Below are 25,702 nucleotides of genomic sequence, written 5' to 3' on the forward strand. Positions count from 1 at the left end.
AATGTTTTCATGTCAGAGAATGTCAGAACTACTTACCTCTGTTGAATTGTAGTGCTGGGTAATGTTCATGGGCACACCTGAACCTATTTGTTCAGACAATGAGTGGCCTTGTCAGAATCTGTATTCCTTGAGATACTTACAAATGCTGGAGAAACCCAAATTAAAAAAAAGTAATTTTCTAGTCCAACAGCAATTACATGTCTGGCTGGCTTGGGTAACATGGCAGCACACACTGAAAGGACAGTAAATGCCTGGGCTGCCCACAGGCTGAATGCAAGCATGGCTTTAAACTGTTTCTTCTTCCAAGAAACACTTAATGGAAGACAGTGATGAATATGTACTTCACTTGGCAGTTTTATTATATCCATATTTGTAATAAAGAACTTCAATTGTTTTTAAGGAACGTCTTTTCAACTTTAGTCTCACAAACTTATTTCTAGGCTGCAGGGCCCAGGCAAGCTGTTTCAGAGGTGAGCTCCAGCCTTGTGCAAGGACATATCCACACATTAATTCACTGGAGTGTTGAACTGAATGGGAACACTTGGTAACCAGCATTTCCATATTTCAAAGGCTATCTTGTTCAGCTTTTGATGAATGTTCTGTATATAAAACCCCAAATTATTCTCTCCTTTCTTCTGAGGAAGAGTTGACTTTTGGTTTGTCAGTTATTACATTTCTGGAATCCCTGGATAGTTAATATTTTAAAGGTAGCATGACACTATAGTCTGGGAAATAACATGTGATACATTTGAGATAATTGCAGGAAGATTCTGTCCCATTGACCACAACTCTCTGACTTCTTCCTTTCAACCAGCTCATGATCTACCTCACTACCTGACTATCAAGAGATAAACTTCCTCAGTTTATCTACTAGGATGCTGTGGGAGACAGTGTCAAATGCTTTACTGAAATAAAAATAAACCACATCTACCAATCTACCATCATCTATCCACCTAGTTACTTCTTCATAGAGGGCTATAAGGTTGGTCAAACATGACTTCCCCTTAGTAAAACCATGTTGACTGCTCTTAATTACCCTCTCATCTTTGATATGCCTAGAGATAGTGCCAGAACAAGTTGTTCCATCACCTTTCCAGGAACGGAGGTGAGGCTGACCGGTCTATAGTTACCCGGGTCCTCCTTCTTGCCCTTCTTGTAGACTGGTGTGTACTTGTAGACATTTTCTATCCTCCGGTCCTCAGGCACCCCTCCTGTTGCCCACGACTTACCAAAGGTGATGGAGAGCAGCCTAGCAATGACCTCCGCCAGCTCCCTCAGCACCCGTGCATGTTTTCCATCTGGACCCATCGATTTATGGATGTCCAGACTGCTTAACTGATCCCTAACCCAATTCTCATCTACCAAAGCAAACTCCTTCATCTTGAATTCTTCTGGGGCTTTAGGGATCTGGGGCTCCTGGGGAGAGTCTGCAGCAGTAAAGACAGAGGCAAAGAAGGTGTTCAGCACCTCTGCCTTCTTTATATCCTCTGTCACCAGGGCACCCACCTCATTCAGCAGTGGGCCAATATTGCCTCTAGTGTTAGTTCTATCTGCTATGTATTTGAACAAGCCCTTTCTATTGTCTTTGACCTCACTAGCAAGGTTCATTTGAGAAAGGAACAGTTCCTCCCCTTCACATCCTAGATACCAGGTATGCTATCTATTTTTCTTTAGAGAGAATGAGAAAGAATAAGGCGAGTTGCGCTGCTTTTAAGTGGAAAGGGGGGTCTATGCAGACAGAAGTCTCAACACCCAGCTGTTACACTAGATATTAACTAGCATTATGACCTGCTTTGAGAGTTTTAGGAACCATCCTAAATTACTTAAATGCACTTTGCAAGCATTTAGGCAATTCTCCTGGCACTGATGAAAAACATATCCTTGAGATTTACAGAACAACTGTTCAAAGAAAACCAGTAACTTCTTGGTAGATGATGTTCCTTGACATGTGCTGTGTTCTGTCCCCTTTATGCTTTATTTTAGACAGAGAAATCTGGAAGAGTCTAAGAGCAGTTGTGGCCATTACTGTGTTCACAGAGGCAACTGACTGGGCAAAAAGGGATACAGGTAAAGCCTGATAGTTTCGATTCAGGTGTTTTTGTGCACAGAATCAAGAGAATTCACACGTACATAATACATGTTTGAGGACTTCCAGTTACTGGTAAGTAACCTTCTTGTTTAAAGTGATATTTGCATTGTAATGCAAGTTAGTTTTTTCTCTTGGGAGTTGTTTGTGGTTTTTTGGGGGGTTTGTTTGTTTGCTTTTTCCCCCACTTATTTAACTTCTGTGTATACACCTAATTTTAACAATTTTTATGGCATAAGGTACCTGAAAGAAATATTTGAACAAACCTGTAGCAGAGTAATTGGGAATTTAGGATGTGGCTCAGTAGTTATCCAAACTCGAAATGTATCATCCTGTATCTCAGCAGTAAGAATTGTGTCCAGTAGTTCATCCAGAAAATTCAGTCCAAGATGACAATTCTGAAGTAACACCCAGCCTCCCTGAAAAGAATATAAACTATTACCATACAATATTTAGAAAAATGCTAGAAACAACTGTCTATATTAGAATTAAATTGGTCTTGCATGTATGTTTGGGTCTTGGCTTTTGGATTTTTTGGCTTGGTTCTTTTGTTTTGTTCTGTTTCTCTTGGTTGTTTGTTTTTGGGGTTTTTTTTGTTTATTTGGTTTTGGTTTTAGTTTAGGTTTTTTTGTTGTTTAGTTTGCCTTTTTGGATTGTTTTTTGTTTGTTTGATTTTTTTATCTTTTTTTACTTTTGGTCTGTTCCTGAATATGTATTATGATTTTATATCGGCACAGTTAAAGCACATAGGAAAAGTTAGTACAAAAGTTATTTCCACATCCTATTGCTCTCAATGAAAATAACATAACCAGAGCCAGTATTGTAAGTAAAGCATCAGTGCTACCTAGTGGCAAAAAGAAGTCATCCCTTCCCTCTCTCAGCAATACACCAGTGGTAAGCAATCATGTCATCAGATCCAAAAGAACGTAAGTGGAAAAGTAACAGCTAAAATCTAAGGAATACATACACTTTAAATTAGATTATGTTATTAACAAATAAGGTTAAGTGTAAGAGGCGGTAACGAGACTCTAGAACTTTTGGACTTCAATTAGTTTATCTGCAATAAATGCATATGTATGAAATTCAACCTCTGTATGTTAATTTTGAGCTTATTCAGCTCTCAAGTTGCATGAGAGGTCTATTTTATACCTCTGCACTTCTGCTTATGAATTTAAATTCAATCAGCTTTTGTAGCTTCACTTTAGAAGCCTGATGAATCAGAAGCCTGATATTAAAATAGAGCAGTATTTAATCAATTCTGAACAATGATGTGTGCATTTTGTTACAGTTTGTAATTTCATTTTGGCATTTTTGTTTTAGTTAATTTTTAAAGAAATAATATTTAGTGACAAAATAAATCTGAAATATTTATGGTGAACTGATGCATATATATTAAAAAAAAGGTAGGTTTCCCTTCTTTTATGGGGAATCACTTTTTAGAAGAAAAATTGTAAGCAATTTGTTACATTTCAAAATTAATCAGGCTGACTTAAAGATTTCTCTACCTGTAACACAGAATAGCAGTTGTAATTATTTATGCACACTTGAGCAGAGGTAGGAAGAAACCCCAGATTTTTGTCTTCATATTCACTAAGTCTGTTCTGTTCTTGCAAAACTGATGTTCACGTATCCCTCCCTCTGTAAAACATGTACACCACCAAGGCATTTTGTTCATAAATTGTTACTAGTACCTCTCAGCTCTACTGGAATGCTGTTTTGAGTATCCTTGTGGTTTCAATTGAGGGCAAAGAAAGGCAGGGATGCCTCAGTTTTCACCATGCCAATGAACTGGAAATTCACTATGACTTTTTTAAACATGCAAACTCAAAAAAATGAGAGAGATGTATGTGTGCATTTGCACAGCAGAAAAAAAATTCCATCTGCTATAAAGAGATTTCTATTTTTCCAAAATGGTGTACATCTATATTTCTGCACAGGTGCCACAACATTTGCTAGGACTTGGGAGGTTACTGGGATACAATATAAAGAACTTCCATAGCCAAAGCTGCATTAGTTTTGGAACCTTGGATTATACAGTACTGTCTAGCAAGTGTGCAGTAGAGTGCTATTTGTCCATAATAGAGAAATGCAAATGAAGCAGATCAGACTATCATCAAATGAATAAATATCATATGGCAAGAGAACTTTTTTTTTGCCTCAATATATCTCACAGATGGCAGGCAATACAATTGGAATTCCCTGAACTGATACTGCCTGACCTTTTATTTTTTCTGCAAGACCAGAAGTCCTGGAAAGCTCTGAAGCACCTGAGTCAATCAGATAAAGAGGACAGGACTTTGCAGAAGTCTAAAAAAAGAAGCATTTCCTCCTCTCCTGTGATTAGACATTGGATAATAAAGTGACAAAAGAACTGTTTATATCAGATGTTAATCTGAAATAATCTTAACAATGAATATGCAACAGTCTCAAAAGTACATTTGTTCTTGCAGAGTGTTCTCTGTTGTGATCTTATTTTCACCATTTCTCCTTCCAGAACTCTCAGGAGCAAGGACAGAAACCCAAGGATTCTATCAGATGTCCTATATTGCAAGAAGTTGAATTTTAAATATCATAATGAACCCAACTTTAACTTATTATTTAACTTTTGATCAATACTCGAGTGTAGGTATGAAAGCATATACTAGTAAGCAAATGGGTAATATGTTACCAAGCAAATATTTTGCTGAATACAAGTCAGTTCAGGTTTTTTTAGGTGAAAGCTACAAGCAGTGCTGTATTCCTGGTTTAGTTAGGACTAACCATTGGCTATGGTCACAGGAAAAGTATATTTCATTTATCAATATAGTTTTTGCAGTCTTCTCCTGTCTATTAGTAGAGATATTCTAGTTCTTCAGAATACTGTAATAAGACTAATTCCCAATATTTTGAGTTTGCAGGCAACTCTTGTCTGTATGTCTTAATTTACAACACTGTCCACGATTCTTTGCAGTGTCCAGCTGACTAGACTGTGCTACCTTTACACTGTAACTTTTATATTGTACTTCAGGTTTCAATTACTATCTTTCTGGAGCAGCTGCTTAGACTTCTTATGTTTATGCTGCTTGTGAATATCAGCTGCCGTAACACAGTGAATTACAATATTGAAGAGAAAAATTATTAGATATTGTTTGGAATTTCTTTGACATCCCAGGACTCAAAGCCAAAAGCATTGGCAATTATAGAAGCAAGAATCAAAAACAATTGTTGGTGAACAAGAGACCCTCTCAGTATCACAGGTGTGAGAAAAATGTGAGGTAATATTAGGAGCCAGAACATCCTTCTCTATCTACAGCTTTAAACCATGTGCACACTCACCATTTTACATAGTAGAAACTACGCAAACTCCAGGTAGTTCTCATAGGGTGGGTGGGGGAGAGGGGAGAATTCCAGTAAAGAGGTGGGATTTGGAAGTCCTAGAGGACAGAACTAGGACATGATGTCCATTTACCTTTGGATAACAGCACAGTGATAACTGGCAATATTCTACCTTTGAAAAGCTATTCAATATTACTGGTGGCAGAAATATTAATTTGGACTCCACTGGCACGCAAATATCACACAGTGGAATGTATTTAGGCTTAGACATTCAAGGAGAATTTTTACCCTGAGACATGCCTGGTAGTAAGGTGGAAATGCAAAACATTAGAGAGTGTATGCAAAAGAGGTGTAAAAGAATGCTAAAACAGACAATAAATTTGTATTGCAGTGGGGTTTTTTCCTACCTCTTGCATTGCTATCTGTATGAATTTGCGTGCATGTACTTCTTGCCCTTGACCCATAGAGATGGTTCTGCATTCTGCAACATATTGGACAATATATGATTAATAAACTTACATTTTTTAGAAAAAGTACAAATTCAAGTTCAGTTTAAAAAAACAGTTATGTAAATACAGCCTAGTTATCTACATTTTTATGTAAAAACATATACTTCAGAAAGTAGAATCTCTTCATCATCATATTATGCTACTATGTATAAATTTTTAAACATTGAAACTTTGTAAAATAACATTAAAATATACATCCACAATATTTACAGTGCTTGTAGAAATGAAAGACTGTGACTAATGCTATTATTGTCAGTGGGAATTTGTGCCAAACTTTAATTACATAAGCCACAGTATTTGAAATATGAACGCAGATTTTTCTTCAAGTGTAGGTAGCAAAGCCACCTAGATGAGCACAATGCATAATAGTAAAATTGCATTTGAGAACATACTAAAGTGACTAATACAATTATTTGTATGCACATTTCTTAAAAATGCCCATACAATGGAGCCATAACATCCAGAATATACAAACTCAGATTTTGTGGGTATCTTTTGTTACAAAGTAATCTTGTAAGCAGATTGCTGGTTTTTACATTACCTGCAGTTAAAACAAGAAAGCAATAGTGTCACCATGCCAGAACAGAAGGATAAAAATATTAATTAATACTGGTTTATAGTTAGGAATTGAAAAATTATCACTGGAAAGGATTATAACCATTTTTTAAAAAGAACAGAAAACATTACTGTCCAAATGCATACAGAATGATCCTCAGCATACCATCTTTTTAAAAAAATATTTTATCTCTAAAATGATGATTCAGGAACAATCAATAGTACAACAGAATTTAAGAAATGCTTTTCAGAAAAAAAAAAAAAAAAAAGATCTCTGAAAATACTTATATTACCCTGCTGTATCTTAACACATGACAACAAAGATTTCATACCTAATCTATGTTTCCTAGCCAAGGAATCAATCTGATCACTTGGGTCAGATCCCATAGACAAGAAACAGATGAGAGGTGTTCGTGGCTCACTTTCCTTCCAAGTTTTTTCTAAATTCAAAATAACTGGTTCTGTATATTTCTCATCCAATGAATCTGCAATGTATTTCCTGGCTTGGGAAAGTGTTCGGTCTGGACACCAAGACCTAGAAATACAAATATATATCAAAATACAAATTTAATCTCTTTTCCTGTTGCAAAGACCAGGCTTGAATTAGAAATTCTATTTTTACCAAAAGGTATCTGTGTGTATATATTTATACACACAATCATATATATGCTTGTAGCCTTGTCTTTACAGGTATAATAATATACACTGATAGTAGTCTTCCCTCTATTTATGACAGGTTGATACTTTTCAGTTGCTTAAAATTTTGCCTTAGTTAAAATACTTGCACTGGGATTTTCGGATCTGGATACCTTTATCAGGTTGGGCCAGTCATTGTTTTAAAGAGAGCTTTTGTATCTGAGTAGGAAAGTAGGGAAATGTAATCTTGTTTTTGCCCTTTAGTAAAATTCTACAGATGTTTTGTTTGGTCTGTTAGTCTTTTAGGGCACCTACTTAGTTCTTCTGCAATGCATTGCATTTGTGTCAGGAAAAAACAATAACCAAGAAACTGCTTCTGGATTAAAGACATCATGTTGCAAAGCTTTTATTTATAGGCTTATTATTTAAAGGCTTAGGAGTTAAACACACCCCCTCCTCCTTTAGGGTGTGCAGCATAGAACAATATAGTACTTCTTCCCATCGAATTCTGGCCTTTTTTACTGGACAGGTTGAATTTGCTCCAAAGACAAATTACTACTGAGACACATGAAGCACCCATATACACATTTCCCAGTTTTCTGAAGATGCTCACCTGATGAGTAAAAGCTTGCGAAAAGTATCAAGTGATTTGTTATATCCATCAGGTACAACTTCTTCCTCAGGAGCATCTTTATCAAACCAACTTTTCCATCCCTTTTCATTCTGGCTTATCTAAATTTATGGCATTAACAAACAAATAAATATACTTCAGCTGTGGCAAAATCCCCTTGTAAATGTATATTTTAGTGACATCTTATTATCATTTTAGGATATATTGCAGGAAACACTAAAAGACTGAAACATCTAAAACATACACCATGTGAATTGTAATTAAGATACTACAAATTTTTTATTAAGATTAGGGTTCTTAAGCTAATCAGTTATCCATGGTTCCCCTCACAAACACATGCAACTACTTAAGAAAAGTCAATAATTAGCAGAATGATTTGATACTACAAGAGGTACTAAGAGGAACAGAAAAATCTGTCCCAATATAATCCAGCTAGTCAAAGAAGCCCAAATTGAAAAGAACAGACTCTATTAAGCACCTGACTTGAGAAAGAATAAATCTGACCACAAATATGATAATTATTTAGGCACCACGTAAAACCCATGACCCAACAGGACAAGGGATACACTGCTGGACAGAACATAGTGAAAATTGTTATGTGGTTGAGCCTTTAATACAGTGACTGAGAGGAGTCAGCTACCACAATATTCCCAGCTCACTGATACCACCTGTTCTGAAATACAGTTCTATATGTCCATGATGAACCAAAGAGTTCTGTCCAGCTGACTGACTCGGTTTCAACTATAAGTAGTTTCAGAACAACCTACACCAAGAATGGACTGGGAGAGGAGTAAGAAGTGAATATACAAGGACCTCTTCCAACCACATATTTCCTATAATGAAACTCATTCAGAGAAATTTATGAACACCAAATATCCTTTTATGAACTATAATCCAAGTCTGAGAAAAAAATAAATTAATTCTTTTATAAGCAAATAGCTCAATTCTACATTAACTGACATCAACCTCAGCACATGTTAGGAGAGTATTCAGAGGAGGTACCTTCTCAAAGCTAGGTCACAGCCAGAGACAGGTTGCTGAGCTAAAGTGACTTCAGTTGACTCAGTAAAATTATTAAGCTTTTATCACATATTTATTTATATTATCTCTCACTCAACCACAGCTGGAAGTAGTAACAGTGTGAAAAGGAACAGGGTCATCTAAATGTGTAAAAGGAATGTCTTTATTAAATTAAGTTAGGACTTCATTTTTTAGAGAAGAAATATTTTGTAAATGGCTAGAAAAAAAAGAAAAACTCAGGCAATCCCCTGAGAACTGGGCATACAATTTTCAAGCTTTTTTTTCTTTAAATAATTTTCTGCCTGTATCTAAATGAATAATGATAGAGTTGTATTTACAGGATATCTAAATGATACAGAGAAGTATTTAAAGATTTTGTTTCCATATTTGCTTTTTTAATTGATACCCTAGTTGGTGCCTTCCCAGATTTCATCTCTAAAAAAACCTAATTGACACTTTTCAACTTGTAAATATATGGCCATGTCAGTGCTAAAAGATTAGTCAAAAAATAAGCCTTTTGGGGTATCATGGTCACCTAAGTATTTTGGAATGTAAATTTTGTTTGCACCAATTCTAGAAAAGACCTATAATAGAATCATTGCAATCTACAAATTCAAAAGAAACTAGGTAACTTGTAACACCACAGCTACATTTAAATAATGTTAGCAAGTGTGCAGTGATGTGCATTTGGGGTTCTGGTGTCCTAATAGCCAAGTGAAGACCTGACTAGACCTGACTAGAATTTCTCCAAATTTCTCCTTACTCAGTACCCTGTTTTAATACCTCCAGAAACCAAAACCTGGAGGAAATGGGTAATCTTGCATTGATACAGAGTTGGAAAAGAGCCAGGACCCCTTTCAGGTACCCTATTAAGATAAAATTTCTGCTCCCCTTCCAGGCACCAAGTGCCATCACAAAATGCACTTGCTTGACCAATGCTGTAACAGCAAGAAGTTCATGCCTTGGCTATCAGCCTGATTAACAAGGAGTGCTTAGGAGGTACAGTAAGAGAAATGCAGAGGGAGTGTTTTAACTCCGCTACTACCAAAGTAAAGAAAATAACTGATAATGTGTCAGAAGCCTATTTGCATATAAATTAATGTATGTACCAATAAAATACATGTATTTATTTATTTGTTTGCTTCTTTGTTTATTTTTTAGTAGATATTACCTGATCCAAAATTTCTGCAAACTGTGGAAGTTTGCTCAATTCCACTAGGTTTAGCCACATCATATCAAGGATCCAGTTGAATGGTTTGGGAGGACAAGCCTGTAGATCCAATGCTGCACCTCCTGTAGATAAAAATAATCTGATTGAACATAACATTCCAGGAGTCAAGATATAGCTGATACTTCTTTTTAAATTGTATATTTTGGCCAAATGAATTAACACTGGGGTACTAATTGCATTCTTGTGTACTCCCTACTTTTTTTCATAAGATCATAGGATAATTTAGAATGGAAGGGACCTCAGGAGGTCTCTTGCCCAACCTGTTCAAAAGAAGGTCAGCTGTGTGATAAAATCAGATTTTTATGTCTGGTCTTGAAAACCTCCAAGGATAGAGACTGTACAAGCTTTCCAGACAATTTGTTCTAATGTTTGTCTGTCCTCATAAAGAAATAATTTACCCTTACATCCACTCTGAGCCTTTTTTTTCCCCCCATTTATTTCTGTTGTCTCACCACTGTGAAGAGCCAGACTGCCTTTTTAATGGCCTTCTGATAGGTACTGGAAGGCTACTACTGGGTCTCCCCTAAGCCTTATGTCCACCAAGCTGAACAAGCCCAGTTGTCTCAGGCTCTCATCTTAGATCATGTATGTGCTCCCTATAAGTTGGTATAAGTTTTTACAATTATACTGATTATATTTCACATATTATTTTTCTATTGTTGCACTTTCTCTCATTCCCTTTACCCCAGGGGTGACAAGCTTCAGTAACCTCACCAAAAGAAGGGGCTGTTTCATATTATCAGAAGTGCAAATACTGATTTTCCTGCATTTTCTACAACTACCTGCTAGCTTCCTTCAAGTATGCCCTTATCTCTTTGTCATTAGCTTATATAGTTTGAAATAACTGTCTGGGATCCTTGTATGGATCCTGGAACTACCTCTTAGTCTCTGTAAATTAAAATAATGTAAATCAAAGAGAGGATAACAAAAGGTGTTACACAAATCTATAATCAATTTTTAGCATTATTATTACAAAATATTACCCTGTTCTATAATTACATATTTTGACAGGAATATTTTTGCAGATTCTTGAATTCTGCAAATCACAATCATTTTTGAAAAAAAAAAAAAAAGACTTAATTTTAAGACATAATCATTAGTTGTCCATAAAAGAGCATACTTGGCAATACTTCTGGCTTTTATTTAAGTCAACAAAGCCAAAGATGTTTTGCAGTTCCTCAGTAACATGCTCTAACATTTATGGAACTTCTTAATGGAACATATTTTCTGCTAGAGATTATACTATTCACTAGTGCCAGTCCCTGTCTTTCTACTCATAAAGGACACAGCCTACGTAAGTGTCAAGGTACCTGCAAAATTATCAATGAACTCCTGAGATTTACTCAGACTTTTTGGATTTTGCTTTTTTTCCTGCAGTTTTGATAAAAAATCCATGCCACCTTTATGGGACATTATTTGCCAACAATTTGGGGACATAGTTTCTCTGTTTTGCTGCCTTGAGGTTACCTTCAGGCAAAAGTATTAAAATATTCAGGAAGGGCCCAGTATTTTGCTTTAATGGAATATATGAAAATATATGAAATCAAATTTATGTACTTTAGCAGAAGGAAAGATTTAGGGTTGATAATTTCCTGAGACTAGCTAAATAATGAGTTCTAGAGACTTTTTTATTTCAAAAAGCAATGCTTATTTCACTGAGACATCCCCTGAGAATATGGGTGATGATACACCATGAAAGCTGTCCTGGAAAAGTAATGGAAAGGAGAGGAGGAGAGATTTATTTTTCAAATAAATCCTTTCTTCAGGTGCCTGATGATGTTTGGTAACATGGAATTAATTTTGCACCACGAACTGCTCATCCAAGGAGGAAAATTGAATGACTCTTCAATTGCAGGAGATACCTAAGAGTCCATGACAACTTATCTAGGCATCTTGCCCACTTCCCAATTTGATTTAACATCACATGAATGACTATATAAATACTATCTATTGTTACTTTGGTGTTATTTTATGCACCTGAATTTCCCAAGTTGGGAAACTTCTAACTTCAGTAGAAGACAGGAGGGGAAAGGACAAAGGCAGCTGCTGCAGAACTACTGGAGGAAACCTTGCAGCCAAAAATTATATTTTCAAATGGTATAAAGGTTTCAAAACTTGAAATTGACCTTACATATAACAGAATTTTTTAAACTTACCTCTAATGAGTGTATGGAACTCTTTGGTTTCCACATGTCCTTTCTCAAGATCAATTTTTAATGTCAGAAGGAGGGTAAAGAGGAATTTGTGGTTTTCATACAGGCCTCTAACAGAATATGAATAAGTTTCAAAGGTAAGGTATTCAATAATATTTAAGATTCTTTTCTGAGGTAAAGGAGACTTGCTAGATCTGAATCATAAAAACAAAGCACAAAGGAAACGTTAGTAACAGCAACTACATTTGGAAGACAAATATCTGAATAGTAGAAAAATCTGTGTCTTCCTACTTGGCCAGGGATTTGTCAAATAACTTCAAGAACTGAGCCAGTGAAGTTTGATACATATTATTGACCATGCTCATTTCTGTAATAAGAAAATAAAGAATGCTTCCACGTGTAGCAGCAGGTCGATATTCCTCCTGAGCACTGTTAACCTTCACTTCAGTTTCTGCTGCCACAGTCAACTTTTCAGCTACTTCAGCAGCCGTTTGCTTAGTTGTATGCAGAACACCAATCAAGGATTCATCATCTACTAGTGAACCTAAAAAGTAAAATATTTTATGTTTAGGACATTCTTATAACAATTTTTTCCCTTACTATGAAAGGCAAAATTAGAGGATTTATAACAAATGCAAAAGATTTCCTGAAATGTACAAAGCTTTTCAAATGGAGCCCAAACAGGATGCATGATATGAAAAACTATTTTTAAATTCAAAATGCTACACAAATGCATCCAACCTTTGTCAATATGTATGTATCTATACTGCTGAATGTATCTATCATGTTGCAAAGCTGGTGTGTGTACTAGAGAAGTCAGCCTTCTTCTGCACATAACACAAATATTCATCTTCAGTTCCTGAATTATTTTAAAGTCTGTTTATTGTTACATTCAAAGTCAAAAAGATGTAGGGTACTAAAGGCAATGATCACACCACAGTCTTTATGAATCTTAATCACTTACTAACCAATTTGCCAGAAGTTCCCACCTTCTTTGTCCAACAAAGAGATAGTAATTCACCACGTGCAGTCTCTGAATATACTGCAAAAGACTCTCAACACCATTTAAGCAAGCGTATTTTATGTTGTATTTTCAATGGCTTAAGGATTTGCCTAAGACCTTATCTCATTTGAGGGGCAGAAAGCTCTCAAGAAATGGATTTGTTTCACAAAACTTAGGTGTCAAAAACACTTTGTGTCCAGGCCAGTATATAGGGCATGCTATAGTACCAAATCCCTCATACTCTGTTAAATCACCATATATATATTGCTACCACTGGATATTCCGTTATTGTATGGATAAGTAAATTTCTGTATGGGAAGGTTCTAATGTGAATCAGTTTAATCTAGTTCTTTTACACTTTGATACAGAACCTTTGGTTGCACTTAGTTTGTACAGAAGATTGTCTTCCAGTTCTTTCATCCTCCTCTTATTAATAGCTACATCTTCCATGAGTTGAATTCGTTCTGCCTCTAGTTCCTATTATTATAAAACAAGAAAAAGGAAAGACACTTCATAGACAATAACTATAAATCATCCTTAAAATTCAGTTGCTGATTTTTTCAAGTTCATGAAATGCCCATCTTACTTTTTCAGGTACCTAAACCATTATTTTATAGCATCCTTTTTTATTATTTATTTAAGCAGTGTTTATTCAATATCCAAATGCTTGTGCCTAACTTTTGTGTCATACTGATGGCCATAAGTAGATAATTCGGTGTATTTTTCTTATTTGGAAATTTCTATATTGAAACTGAGTAAAACTTTAGAAAATGGTCAATATTTTTTTATTTTAAAATTTATTTTTCCCTAAAAAAAAATAATAAAAAAAGGTAAATAATAAATTAATTAATAAAGCCTCACTAGGATCTGTGTGCACCATTATATTACCTGTTTTTCAGTAAGAATTACTCTTCTCAGTAACTGATTCTCAAGTCCTTTCATTGTAACAGTAAAGTCAATAATTGATGTTTTTGCATTAATTTCAGGTGTGAAAGCAGGATTGGGTAGCTTTGTAGTAATGTACAGTCTAAATGAACTCATAACTTCTACCTCCTTATCACCAACTTTTACCTGTGGAATAAGTTAGAATAGTATTAAGCAGAAGAAAATGAGCTTTATTCGACCCAATTATATTGACCAGGAAAAAAATCCTTACATTATTAGAAATGTCAAAGAGAGGAAGTTTATTTCACGATTCAGATTTGTCACGAAGATAACAACTGATGAGCAGAGGTAGCAATTAGGTTACATTATAAAAGTAGCATTCCCCTCCAGGTAAATACAGGGATTACTTCCACTCAGGGTTCTAATTAATGGCTTCATTAATGGCATTCAGTTTAGGTTTTGTGATTCTAGTCACACCTCAAATGAAGATGGTAGAAACCTTTAGAGAGACCATTTTTCTCTTGTGTTCAGGGAAAAAAATCTATTTGATCCAACAGCAGCACACAAATTATTGGAAATAAACACTATCCTTACTAAGACTAAGTGGATCTTAAATAATTTATCTAAAGAAACTATACGTTTATTCAGAGTTTTTCACAGCATTTTTAACTTGGTGGTCTAACTTGAACACTATGTGCACATGGAAAACTGACTTATGAGTATGAGCCTTCAAGGCCACTTCAAATACCTAGCTTAAGAAGGAGTAGGACCAAACCATTACTGTAAGAATATTGTTTCCTGTGACAAAGTCAAACTACTTCACAAAAATAGCAGTAATTTTATATTCATTATCATAAAAAAATCTGGTCTACCATCTCTTCCATATCCCAGTCATTTAATTAAGATTATTTGTGAAAAAGACATATGGAAATATACAGCATGCAAAGTCTTTTATTTCAGGATGTTTGAAAGGAGTTTGTTTCAAAGTCAGAAAGACTAATGATTTTTCAAGGTTGGGATACAAAATCAGAAAGACTAATGATTTTTCAAGGTTGGGAATATACTTATTATTAGTTAAACATGCTTTTTGGCTTGTTCCATCAGAAAACAGTTCTATTCCAGATTAAAGATAGTGCAGTTGCTATGATCAGCACTCCATGCTAAGAAAAGAGAGATATTTTAAATTCTATTAATTCTGTTAAAGGGTGTAAAATGAAAGTGTTTGAAAATCAATAGAAAGTATTGTAAGCATTCAGTAGGATAAACATAACTGGTACCAGTTTGGAATCTTCAGTAGTAGCTTCAGTAGTTGAATGCTAAGTCTCATGAACTTATTACTCAACTGAGGCTCTGTCTCCTTTATTTTATTAGTTCAGTTTGATCTTCACAGCACCCTATTGAATAAAAAGTCTACCTGATTCAGCAGAGGTTTGGAAGGAAAGGGTAAAATACGATTCATCACAAAGCTAACCACTTATTCCAGGTCTTCTGTTTCATTACTAACCTTCAAAGAAGTACCAGATTTCATGAAATTCTTTTCTAATACATTATCAAGGACTGGATCCAGTTCTTCACCTATATCTTCAATCATCAGTGATCGTCCCAGTGAAAGACTGTCTTCTAGGTGTGTGCGGAAATACTTGTCATTCAGACTTGTTACCTCAAAGAGTAAATTATAAATCGATATAAGGATAAAAACATTTTTTTCAAAGTCCTACATGAAAACCACAGATCAAACTATGAAAACCTTTCTTCATTGTTTTTGTTAGTTGCATTTTAAAGAAAGTAATAAATGTTGACCATGCAGCAATTCATGCAGAAATACTTCTTGTAAATGAAATGAAAAGTACCATAAAAAGATGAATTCAAAGATTTACTGTAATGGAATCTGGAAAACTTGGTGATGAGAATAATAATGTAGCAAGCAAAACTAGTACAGCTTACTGGGAATTCACAAGGTTACGTATATTTTTGAAATCAGAAACACCTAACTTTTTAATTTTCTATTTTACATTGAGGACTAGATTTTATAATTTCAGCATTGAAATGTTGAGAAATTATTTCTTGAAATCTGAATTCTCTCTAACAGATTAATTGCTGTGATAATATTATGAAATCAGATATTTTAATTGTCATTAAATAGGGTTAAAAATATCATAAATCATTAAAAAACTTGAATAAATAAAGCCAACACTAATCATTGCTCAATTTATTTTTATAATTTCATATTCTACTCTTTCGCTATACTTTTCACCACTTTACCCTCTGTATAGGGCAATAGGGTTCACCAATGTCAAACACAAGACTACCTCCTTCTCTTTAATTCTTCTTGCTAGATTTCATACCAGTATTAACTTCCTCTAAGATTTTTTCCAAGTCCTTGAATGGGATTTTCAGCTCTTGTCAAGTTCCTTGCTGATGCATCTACATCATGGTCAGTCTCCACACAAGTTGCAGTTCTCAAAAATGTGTGTGTAAGGGTTACACTGACTCAAATGCAATAATGTTTGAATGAATATAATACAGCACGTTATTATTTTAAAATATTTTTCACCTGTAATTCATTTGCTTCTTCTTTCTTTTTAATCCATGTTTTTCCTTGAGTTTGGGGGTCTACCAAAAGAGGGTATCTAGTTGCCTTAGTAACAATTATACCATTCTGAATTGAGAGATCATCTCCAGGAAGTCCTTGAAGATTCCACTCACTAATCTGAAGAATACAGCAACAACAAAAGTAGTTTGAAATAAAATCTCACTAGAATTGTCCTTCAGTTATGACTGTTCCCAGAAATAATAGGGACAGTGAGCCAAAGGGGATGCATATCTGAATCTGATTAAAAATTATTAATGTAGATGGAAAAATATTTCCAGGATTTTATATATATAGATGTTTTAAATTCTATAGAATGATAAAAAATATATTTTAATTGTGTAAAAACGTCAAAAGGCAGCTTTACAGACAAATTAAACACTGGGATCAATTAAAAGAAAATCAGGCTAAGAGAGCTTTTGGGACTTATTACTGAAGAAAAACTGAAGATTCTGGCATTTTCCTCTGTTTAATTTATCATAAATTCACATTTAATCAAAATAATTTATGCATTCTTTTTTAAATGTTCTCCTTGATGGAAAATTTATTTCCGAAACCAGACCCAGATATTATTGGCAGAAGCAAAAACTGACAATCATACCCACTGTTTTAGCAGATATGTGATGTATAGGTGTGGTGATGGGTTATCAAAACAAGGTACTTGAAAGTGCACTATCTTAGTGGCAATTATCTAACTGTAGATGTCACTTCTTTATATAATATAAGCTTGTTTATCTATTTAAACAGTACTCAGACATTTAGTGGAAATTGCCAAGAACATTTGAAAACCACAGAACTACAGTGCCCTGCAATACTGGGTGTTATAATTCTAAGGAAGCATAATGCTGGCTAATGGGCACAGAATACATTAATTGAAATTTACATTAAGACCACCAAGGACCAACAACTTACTGTTGGTGGATCTACCAACATAGAAGTCAGGTTCAGGTTTTCAGTAAAGGGGATATTACGGGCTCTCATCTCTGCTTCCCATAAATCGTTAAGTAAAAGCATCCTGAAATTTTGATTAAAAGGTCCACAGTATGAAAGAAAACCTGTGCAGAGCAGTACATCTCCCACAAGCCTAGAAAGGAACAAAATAATAGTTAAAATGTGATGTACAATTTCAATTTCCATTTGTTTAAATAGCCAGCTTTTGAAATGTAAGAAGATTTCTGTTCTGAGGACAATTTAGTGACAGAACTGTTGCTCTTTGAGAACAAAACAAACAGTTGCTTTGTGTTTCCAAAATATTTTTGTGGCAAAACTTGAGTAGTATCATATGAAAACATTATCTTCAGCCCTACAACATAACAAAGCCCTGATTACAACTATTCCTTCTTTCATAACTGAAGCAAGAAATTGATTTATATCTTAAAAATATGTCTGCAATACAATATTTATCCAAATATACAAAATTCATTCTCTTGGAATAAGCAGACCTCACAAAAAATGCCGTTTCCCCCAAAAAAAATTCATGGAAATAGAAGCATTCCACAGAAGCCGAGTCTGAACTTGCAGACTCTTTAACTTTAGCAACCATTTTGACAGGTTTCCTGTATTCTAGACAGCTAGGACCTCTGTCACCTAGGCTGCTCAGCTTGGTCATTTGGACGGCAACACAATAGGGACTCAAAAGTTTCCAGGTTTCTCAGAACAAGGCCAACTATCCCACATGTTTCAACACACAGTCTATAGGACAAGGGTTACTGTCTAGTCTCTAGGCCTCCTTCTTTTATTCATATATATAATACCTGTTAATCTGAGCTTTAAATTCTTTACTTTTCTCTGTCCATCTAACTCTCTCTCCACTCAGTCCATCTATAAGTGCAGAGGCAGCTTGCATCTTTCTTCTGCAGGTTTCCGCATCATCTTGTAAGTCCTAAAATTGAAAAAAATATCCTACTTAGTAATAGAATGCAAAAATCTAATGCATTATTTTGTATGTTTTTTTCATCCTCTTATAATTAATATGGCTATATTATTTAAAACTCATTCTTGAGAACTCTAAATGACTCTATTGTCTAATGTTCCTAATCACAGAAATAAGGAAATTTTAGAGAACATAGATTTCAATCTATTTATTTTTTGGTACCTGAACCTTATCCTTGTCATTCATGGTAGCAGGTCCTAAATGCATGACAACCGTATAGTAAGAAAGCATTTTTCATAATACTAAAATACTTTCGTCTCACCATTTTCTCCTTCATTGCTGCATCAAACTTTGCCTGCACTTTATCCAGTTCAGCTTGCTTTTCGTCTAATACCTCTTGAGCCTTTGCTAATTCTGCATTAGCTACTTTCAGGAATCCTTCCTGTTTTGCCAAGTTAGCCTGCAAGGAAAGGAAAAATTAAAACAATTATAATACAACACACTTTTTATTATTTTAAGTCTGCTTACTTGGTAACCATAAGACAATATCACATAAAAAATAACTTTTCTATTAATACTTATAAAAAGACTTCAAAATTAAATCTGAAAACTATGTCATATATATACTGCAGATATATATACAACAGATATGGAAAGCAAACCCAAAGCAAGAGATTATTTATTACCTTAAGAGGTAAGACTTCTCTGTTAACACTGTAAAATGTTGCCATAGCTTGTGTCCAAGAAAGCAGTCCTGCCACATTACCACAGACCTTTTTACCACTCTCCAGTGTATAGTCTTCCATGTCAAAGTAAGGCTGGAGTAATTCTACTGTCTCTTCATTGATTGAATCTTTAGGAAAGTTTTGCAGATTCTGCAAGAATGGGCCACTCATAAGCTGCAAACAAACAACACAGGATATTTATAAGCTATTTCACATTCCAAAGGTTCTTCATAGGTAAGTCAAAAAAAGTTCATAAAATTCTTCCATAAGCAGATGTAATTCATAGCTAATATTGTAAGTGTGCTATTGAGTTGTAACTCCTCCCATATGCCTTCAATGATTTTAAAGTTACACTCTAGTAGATAGTCTTTAAAGTTATTGATATAATAATTATCTAAACTAAATCTATTCTATCCCAGTAAAAACAATTTCCCCTCATCCTATCACTACAAGCCCTTGCAAAAAGTCCCTCCCCAGCTTTCCTGTAGGCCCCTTCAGGCACTGGAAGACCACTATAAGATCTCTCCAGAGCCCTCTCCTCTCCAGGTTGAACACCCTCAACACTCAGCCTATGTTCATAGGAGAGGTGTCCCAGCCCTCAAATCATCTTTGTGACCCTCCTCTGGGCTCTATCCAAGAGCTTCATGCCCTTATTTCACTACAAGCCCTTGCAAAAAGTCCCTCCCCAGCTTTCCTGTAGGCCCCTTCAGGCACTGGAAGACCACTATAAGATCTCTCCAGAGCCCTCTCCTCTCCAGGTTGAACACCCTCAACACTCAGCCTATGTTCATAGGAGAGGTGTCCCAGCCCTCAAATCATCTTTGTGACCCTCCTCTGGGCTCTATCCAAGAGCTTCATGCCCTTATTGTGTTGGGGAACCTAGAACTGGACACAATACTCCAGGTGTGGTCTCACAAGAGTGAAGTAGAGCGGGAGAATCATAGAATCATAGAATCATAGAATCATAGAATCTTAGGGGCTGGAAGGGACCTCGAGAGATCATCTAGTCCAACCCCCCTGCCAGAGCAGGGTCACCTAGAGTACATCACACAGGAACTCATCCAGGTGGGTTTTGAATGTCTCCAGTGAGGGAGACTCCACAACCTCCCTGGGCAGTCTGTTCCAGTGCTCTGTCACTCTCACAGTAAAAAAATTTTTTCGGATATTCACCTTGAACTTCCTATGCTCCAATTTACACCCATTACCCCTTGTCCTATCACTGGTCATCACCGAGAAAAGCCTAACTCCGTCCCCCTGACACTCACCCCTTACATATTTGTAAACATTGATGAGGTCACCCCTCAGTCTCCTCCCTTGACCAGTTGGCTATACTTCTTTTGATGCAGGCCAGGACACAGTTGGCTTTCTGGGCTGCGAGCACACATTGCCAGCTCCTGTTGAGCCTCTCAACCAACAGCTCCAAGTCCTTCTCCTTGGCAGTGTTCTCAGTCCATTCTCTGCCCAATCTGTAATTATGTTTGGGATTGCCTTGACCCAGATGCAGGACCTTACACTTGCCCATTTCGAGTTTCATAAGGTTGGTCTGGGTCCACCTCTCAAGACTGCCAAGGTCATTCTGGAAGATTTCCCTTCTCTCCAGCATGTTGACCACACCACACAGCTTGGTGTCATCAGCAAACAGCACTGATCCTAGCAGAATGCCACTTGTCACTCATCTCTACTTGTACAGTGAGGCATTGACCACAACTCTTTGAGTGTAACCATCTAGCCAATCACCCATCCTCTTCCTTTTTTCCCTTTTTGAAAATGGGAGCCATGTTTCCCCTTTTCCAGTCAGTGAGAACTTCACTAGATTACCATAACTTTTCATGGAAATACATGGAAAGTAGCTTTTCAACTTCATCCACCAGTTCCCTCAGGAGCCATGGATGGATCTCACCAGAGCCCATGGACTAGTGCACTTTCAGGTTCTTTAGATGATCTTTCCATCTTCCATACTCCCACGTTGGAAATTAAAAAGCATTTAGGAAGCAGCATTTCATTAAAAAAAAATAATAAAAATGGTCCAAGATAAACCCTCAGAGATACATTTTTAAGATATCTACAGAATGCAGAAAAATGCCTATGTCTGATCATACAATGTGACCTAAATTCTTCTGAAAAGGGAAGTAATTGTTTTTTCTAACAAATGTTCAGCATGTCAAAGGCAACTCATAGAGTAACTGCTTATTGCATTCCATTATGTTGGTGGTAAATAAAGTTTTGATTATTTATTAATTCATGGCAAAGCAAGTGCTCTACTCATATTAAAAAAATGTCTTTATTTGTATGAAAAAAAACCCTAAGGTAATCATATTGGCAAATTAATGCAGTAATAGAGAACAGCAGAATTTAAAGACTAGCAGGAGAAGACATTACTTATATACTAAGCCTATCTTAAAACCATATGTTTGTGTTTTTAAAAAATCCTGCCATGTTTTGAGTAAACAACATCAAAAGTTCTCTGATATGCAAGTTGCTATTTCTGATATCTATGAAATGCTGTAAACTCTACTTACTTTTAATGATTCTCCCCATGATGGCTTAGCGCAATTCTTTTCTGGATCCAGGACAACTGGATCTAGTTTCTTTTGCAATAGTACCAGACAACAGTCCATGATCCTCATAATTAGGTGTGGAGGTTTTGCAAGTTTTCTAACAGTAGCAATATCCACTGGTTTGATAGTCTGTTTGAAGAGAAATGTTAAAGAATCATGCATCATTACCATTCTATTTTCCTATTCAATATTTTTATTTTATTGTTTGCTTATCATACTTTTCTCTCAGTCAAGTTTGGACTAAGTACATAAAAAGGTGAGTAATTTGATTTACTTTAATAAATTTCATAGTTTTGTGAAACTGTAATAATTTTAATGAATATATATTAGACAAGACTATTTTCCCAATGCTAAAGACAACACTCAAAAGTGAAATACAAGGAACAGTAACATTAACTTTTAATTCTACATGACTGAAGAAAAGCATATTGTAAAATTGCATAAGACTTAATTAAAAGCAGTTTTCTTGGTAAAATGGTATTTTTTACTTTTAAGGGTTAAGTGTAATTTATTCTGAGATTGATTTAGTTGGGTTTGTTGGTTTTAAAGTTATAGGTATGAAATACTAGGTTTTTTTACTTCATTTTCTAGTAGCATCACTAACACTTTGCTATGTTCAATGACTAACAGAAAAATAATAAATTTTTGCAAACTTCAAAGCAAACACTAATTTTTGCCTACAAAACTACCTGTTTGGAAGGAGTAGTTACAGACAAATTATAGAAACCACAGGATAATGTATGAGTCTACACATTATATATGTTATTTTTGTGACCATTTTTGGAAGGTTCATTTAACTCATTTAGAGGTCAGTGTAAGAGCAAACTGCTCCTCTTCTAGATTCTTCCATGTAGTTCTTTTTGTTTGTTCGTTCATTTTTTGCCACATAAATTCTGATTACTGGAACTGAATGTCTTAAAATATTTCAGTGATTTCTGATTCCAGAGTTTTTTACTTTTTAATTGTAGCATGGCAATGCCTCCAAATTTCTGATTCTGATTGCCCTGAATCCCCTTTGTTTCCCATTTCTCTCCAAAGTAAACCTTTTTTTTGTTTTGGTTTGGGCTTTTTTGTGGGGTCTTTTGTTTTGGTTCATTTTTTTGTATGTTTGTTGTTGTTGTTGTTGTTGTTTGTTTGTTTGTTTTGTTTTGTTTTTTGTGAAGGAAGAGACAGCCTTTTATTCCACTTAAAAAAAAGGATACCATTAGTTAGTTAAGCATGAAGAAAAAACATTAATTTAGCATAAGAAGTATTCCCTTCAGTTCAGATAACAGATATTCTAAAGGCTCATAAAACTTTTGGAAAGATTTATACCTTCATCATGATAAAATATTAGGATACAAGCAGAAAAATAATGCTATAAAATAAACTCTATGTGAGACAAAATATGAGCTTCATCCAAGACATGACCTCTAACTATGAAGAGCTGGTGACAGCAAGTCAAAACCAAGTGACAACTGTATGTTGGTGGCTCTAGCCTTCCTTTCACAGGTGACCCAAATAGTATTAAACTAATCAAAAAGGTAAGAATTTTATTCACATTCAATGCAGCTTCTGCTTCTTCTAATGCTGGTTTAGCTGCCTCCAGTTTTCTCTCTGCTTTCATTTTTTCTACATCAATTTCATCCACGATTTTTTGTGCTTTGTCTTTCACACCCTGGACTTCGTTTTTTACTTTAGATGCAGCTTCAGCACTTACTGTGACTTCCGCTAGTACCTAGAATAGATATTAAACACATAAACTTAATAAATCAAAAAGGTGGAACAAATTACTAAGTCCTCAGACACAGAGAAAACAGGTACATAAAGGCTATTACACAGAAAAATATAAAGCTACCCGTAACTATACGTGGCATTATATAATTATGGAATTAAAATTAATATCATTTACAGAATCCTCACAAAGAAATATCATACAAGTCTCTCAGCAGGAGTTGGAGAGTAAAAAATTAATTATTTCTGTATTGGATAGAAGACCTTTATAGTGGCTTTTTAAGCCAGTTCATCCTATGGTGGATTTTCATCCTATTTGAACCTATATTTTTTCAATACAATAAGTATATGTTTTTTAAAATTACAATTCTTCAGATATAAATAGAATTAGAGAAAAAAAAAAGAAAAATATTATACATAGTTTCAATAAATATTTATTCTTTTATTATCTGTCCAAACATCTTCTACTTCTTATGTTTCATAAGTAGTGCCCTGTTGAAAAAGCTAACACTGAAATGGCTACGTGAATGACTGCCATAGAGCTATTTAAAAATCAAAATATAAATATTAAACAAAGCTAACTCTACCAGCCTATCTGTCATACTCCTGAAATGTGAGAAATATAATTTCATCCCTTTCTGTCATAATTTTATCTCTTAGGAGATTAAAGGCCTTGAAGAATGCTTGTAGTCCCTTAGCCATCAGTGGACAAAATTGTTATATAAATATGCACAATCACAGCATTGATATTATATCTTTTGGTGCCTTTTAGCAGGGCCTATTGAGATAGAACAGGGGGTAATGGTTTTAAACTCAGAGAGAGTAGACTTAGATTAGATTAAAGCAAGGAAAAATTTTAAATGAGTGTTGAAAAACACTGGAACAGGCTGCCTGGAGAAGTGGTAGATGGAAACATTCTGGGATCCCTGGAAACATTCAAGGTCAGGTTGACAGGGCTTTGAGCAACCTCATCTAGCTGAAGATGCTCCTGCTCCTTGCAGGGAGTTGGACGAGATGACCTTTAAAGGTTCCTTCCAATCCAAACTGCTCTATCATCTTTCACAAAACAGAATACCTATATTAGTACATTCCCTAATATACCTTTCCAGAGAGTAATTTTGGAAACTAGATTTCTACCAGACCACCAGTCTCACGAACACATAGACACTTTGTTCATATAAAAGTCAAAATATGAAGCTGAACTGTGATTAACTTTTTCCTAAGGGATTTTAAAATAGTAAAGTCCCGTTAGCAACTGTTAACTTCTGATCTGCAAGTAAGTACAGATAAGGGTGAGAAATGGCAGAAGACAGGCACTTAACCTCTATTGCAGTCTTAAAATACCTCACATTCAGAAGCAAATGAATGAGTGAAACCTCAATTTAGACCACCATGCACACTTTTTGGCCTGTACAAATTATGAGAAAATTCTACAATAATACTTTATTTCACTATATATCCTGGTGCTATCTGTTGCTTTTGTTATGTAACACTCAAGTACTTACTTTGTCTGCCTTAGCAGATGCCACAGCCAGTTCTTTCTCCTTAATGGCCAAGTCTTTAGAAAGTTGAGCAACAGATTCACTGGCCTCCAACAGCTTAGCCAGACCTATTGAGTAAAAGATAAACTTCAGAAAAATGGAAACTATCTTTTCCTAGTTAGGTAATTCAATCTAGCTCTAGATTGTACCTTGTATTCTCATTAAAATCTGTGTAAAGGAGAGAAAGTGGGTTTAAGCAGTGTATCATGATTGTGCTTACTACTCACTTTTCATATAAATACACTAGGTGCAAAATTATTATAAAAAAGCTTGATTCTTCAAAAAATAAATCCATTCTTCTTAGTTATAGTTTGTTATAGCTGTGAACAGTACCTAAAGAGTATAGCTGAAGTATTACCTGCAATATAATATATCCTAATGGTCATTATATTGAGTTCTTAAAAAAAAATATAAAAAATGTCAAGGATATGTTGTGTCATAAAGTCACAGGGTGATCAGAAAATTAGACTGATACTCCATTTGTATCACTGCATGAGGAAATTACATAAATATTATGATCCATTACTGCCTTCCAATAGGGAGCTTGTTATAGAGAAAAGTAGAAGGAAGTGGAGCCACAAAAAGTAGACTCACAGGTCACAGCAAAATTACAACCTTGAGCTCCTGCATAAATTGAGTTTACTTTCTTTTGACCCAGCTGAAAGACAGTGCAAAAAG

The 25,702-nt window shown here is 35.2% G+C and overlaps 1 protein-coding gene across 1 annotated transcript in view; it reads right to left on the reverse strand.

Moving 5' to 3' along the window:
- DNAH8 (dynein, axonemal, heavy chain 8) overlaps positions 1 to 25,702 on the reverse strand; it is a 125,934-nt gene that overhangs the window by 12,906 nt on the left and 87,326 nt on the right. The window contains exons 63-80 of the mRNA XM_010006149.1: positions 24,989 to 25,092; positions 23,311 to 23,487; positions 21,732 to 21,899; positions 19,174 to 19,386; positions 18,810 to 18,947; positions 18,369 to 18,496; positions 17,527 to 17,698; positions 16,579 to 16,734; positions 15,529 to 15,684; positions 14,028 to 14,210; positions 13,511 to 13,616; positions 12,428 to 12,680; positions 12,140 to 12,330; positions 9,924 to 10,045; positions 7,715 to 7,833; positions 6,798 to 7,000; positions 5,809 to 5,882; positions 2,353 to 2,505 (exon numbers count right to left, since the gene is read on the reverse strand). Coding sequence (XP_010004451.1) covers positions 2,353 to 2,505; positions 5,809 to 5,882; positions 6,798 to 7,000; positions 7,715 to 7,833; positions 9,924 to 10,045; positions 12,140 to 12,330; positions 12,428 to 12,680; positions 13,511 to 13,616; positions 14,028 to 14,210; positions 15,529 to 15,684; positions 16,579 to 16,734; positions 17,527 to 17,698; positions 18,369 to 18,496; positions 18,810 to 18,947; positions 19,174 to 19,386; positions 21,732 to 21,899; positions 23,311 to 23,487; positions 24,989 to 25,092 — 2,816 coding nt within the window. The remainder of the gene's footprint in view (positions 1 to 2,352; positions 2,506 to 5,808; positions 5,883 to 6,797; positions 7,001 to 7,714; positions 7,834 to 9,923; positions 10,046 to 12,139; positions 12,331 to 12,427; positions 12,681 to 13,510; positions 13,617 to 14,027; positions 14,211 to 15,528; positions 15,685 to 16,578; positions 16,735 to 17,526; positions 17,699 to 18,368; positions 18,497 to 18,809; positions 18,948 to 19,173; positions 19,387 to 21,731; positions 21,900 to 23,310; positions 23,488 to 24,988; positions 25,093 to 25,702) is intronic.

The sequence above is a fragment of the Chaetura pelagica genome, unplaced genomic scaffold, assembly GCF_000747805.2.
Source record: "Chaetura pelagica isolate M959 unplaced genomic scaffold, ChaPel_1.0 scaffold271, whole genome shotgun sequence".
Classification (NCBI taxonomy): domain Eukaryota; kingdom Metazoa; phylum Chordata; class Aves; order Apodiformes; family Apodidae; genus Chaetura; species Chaetura pelagica.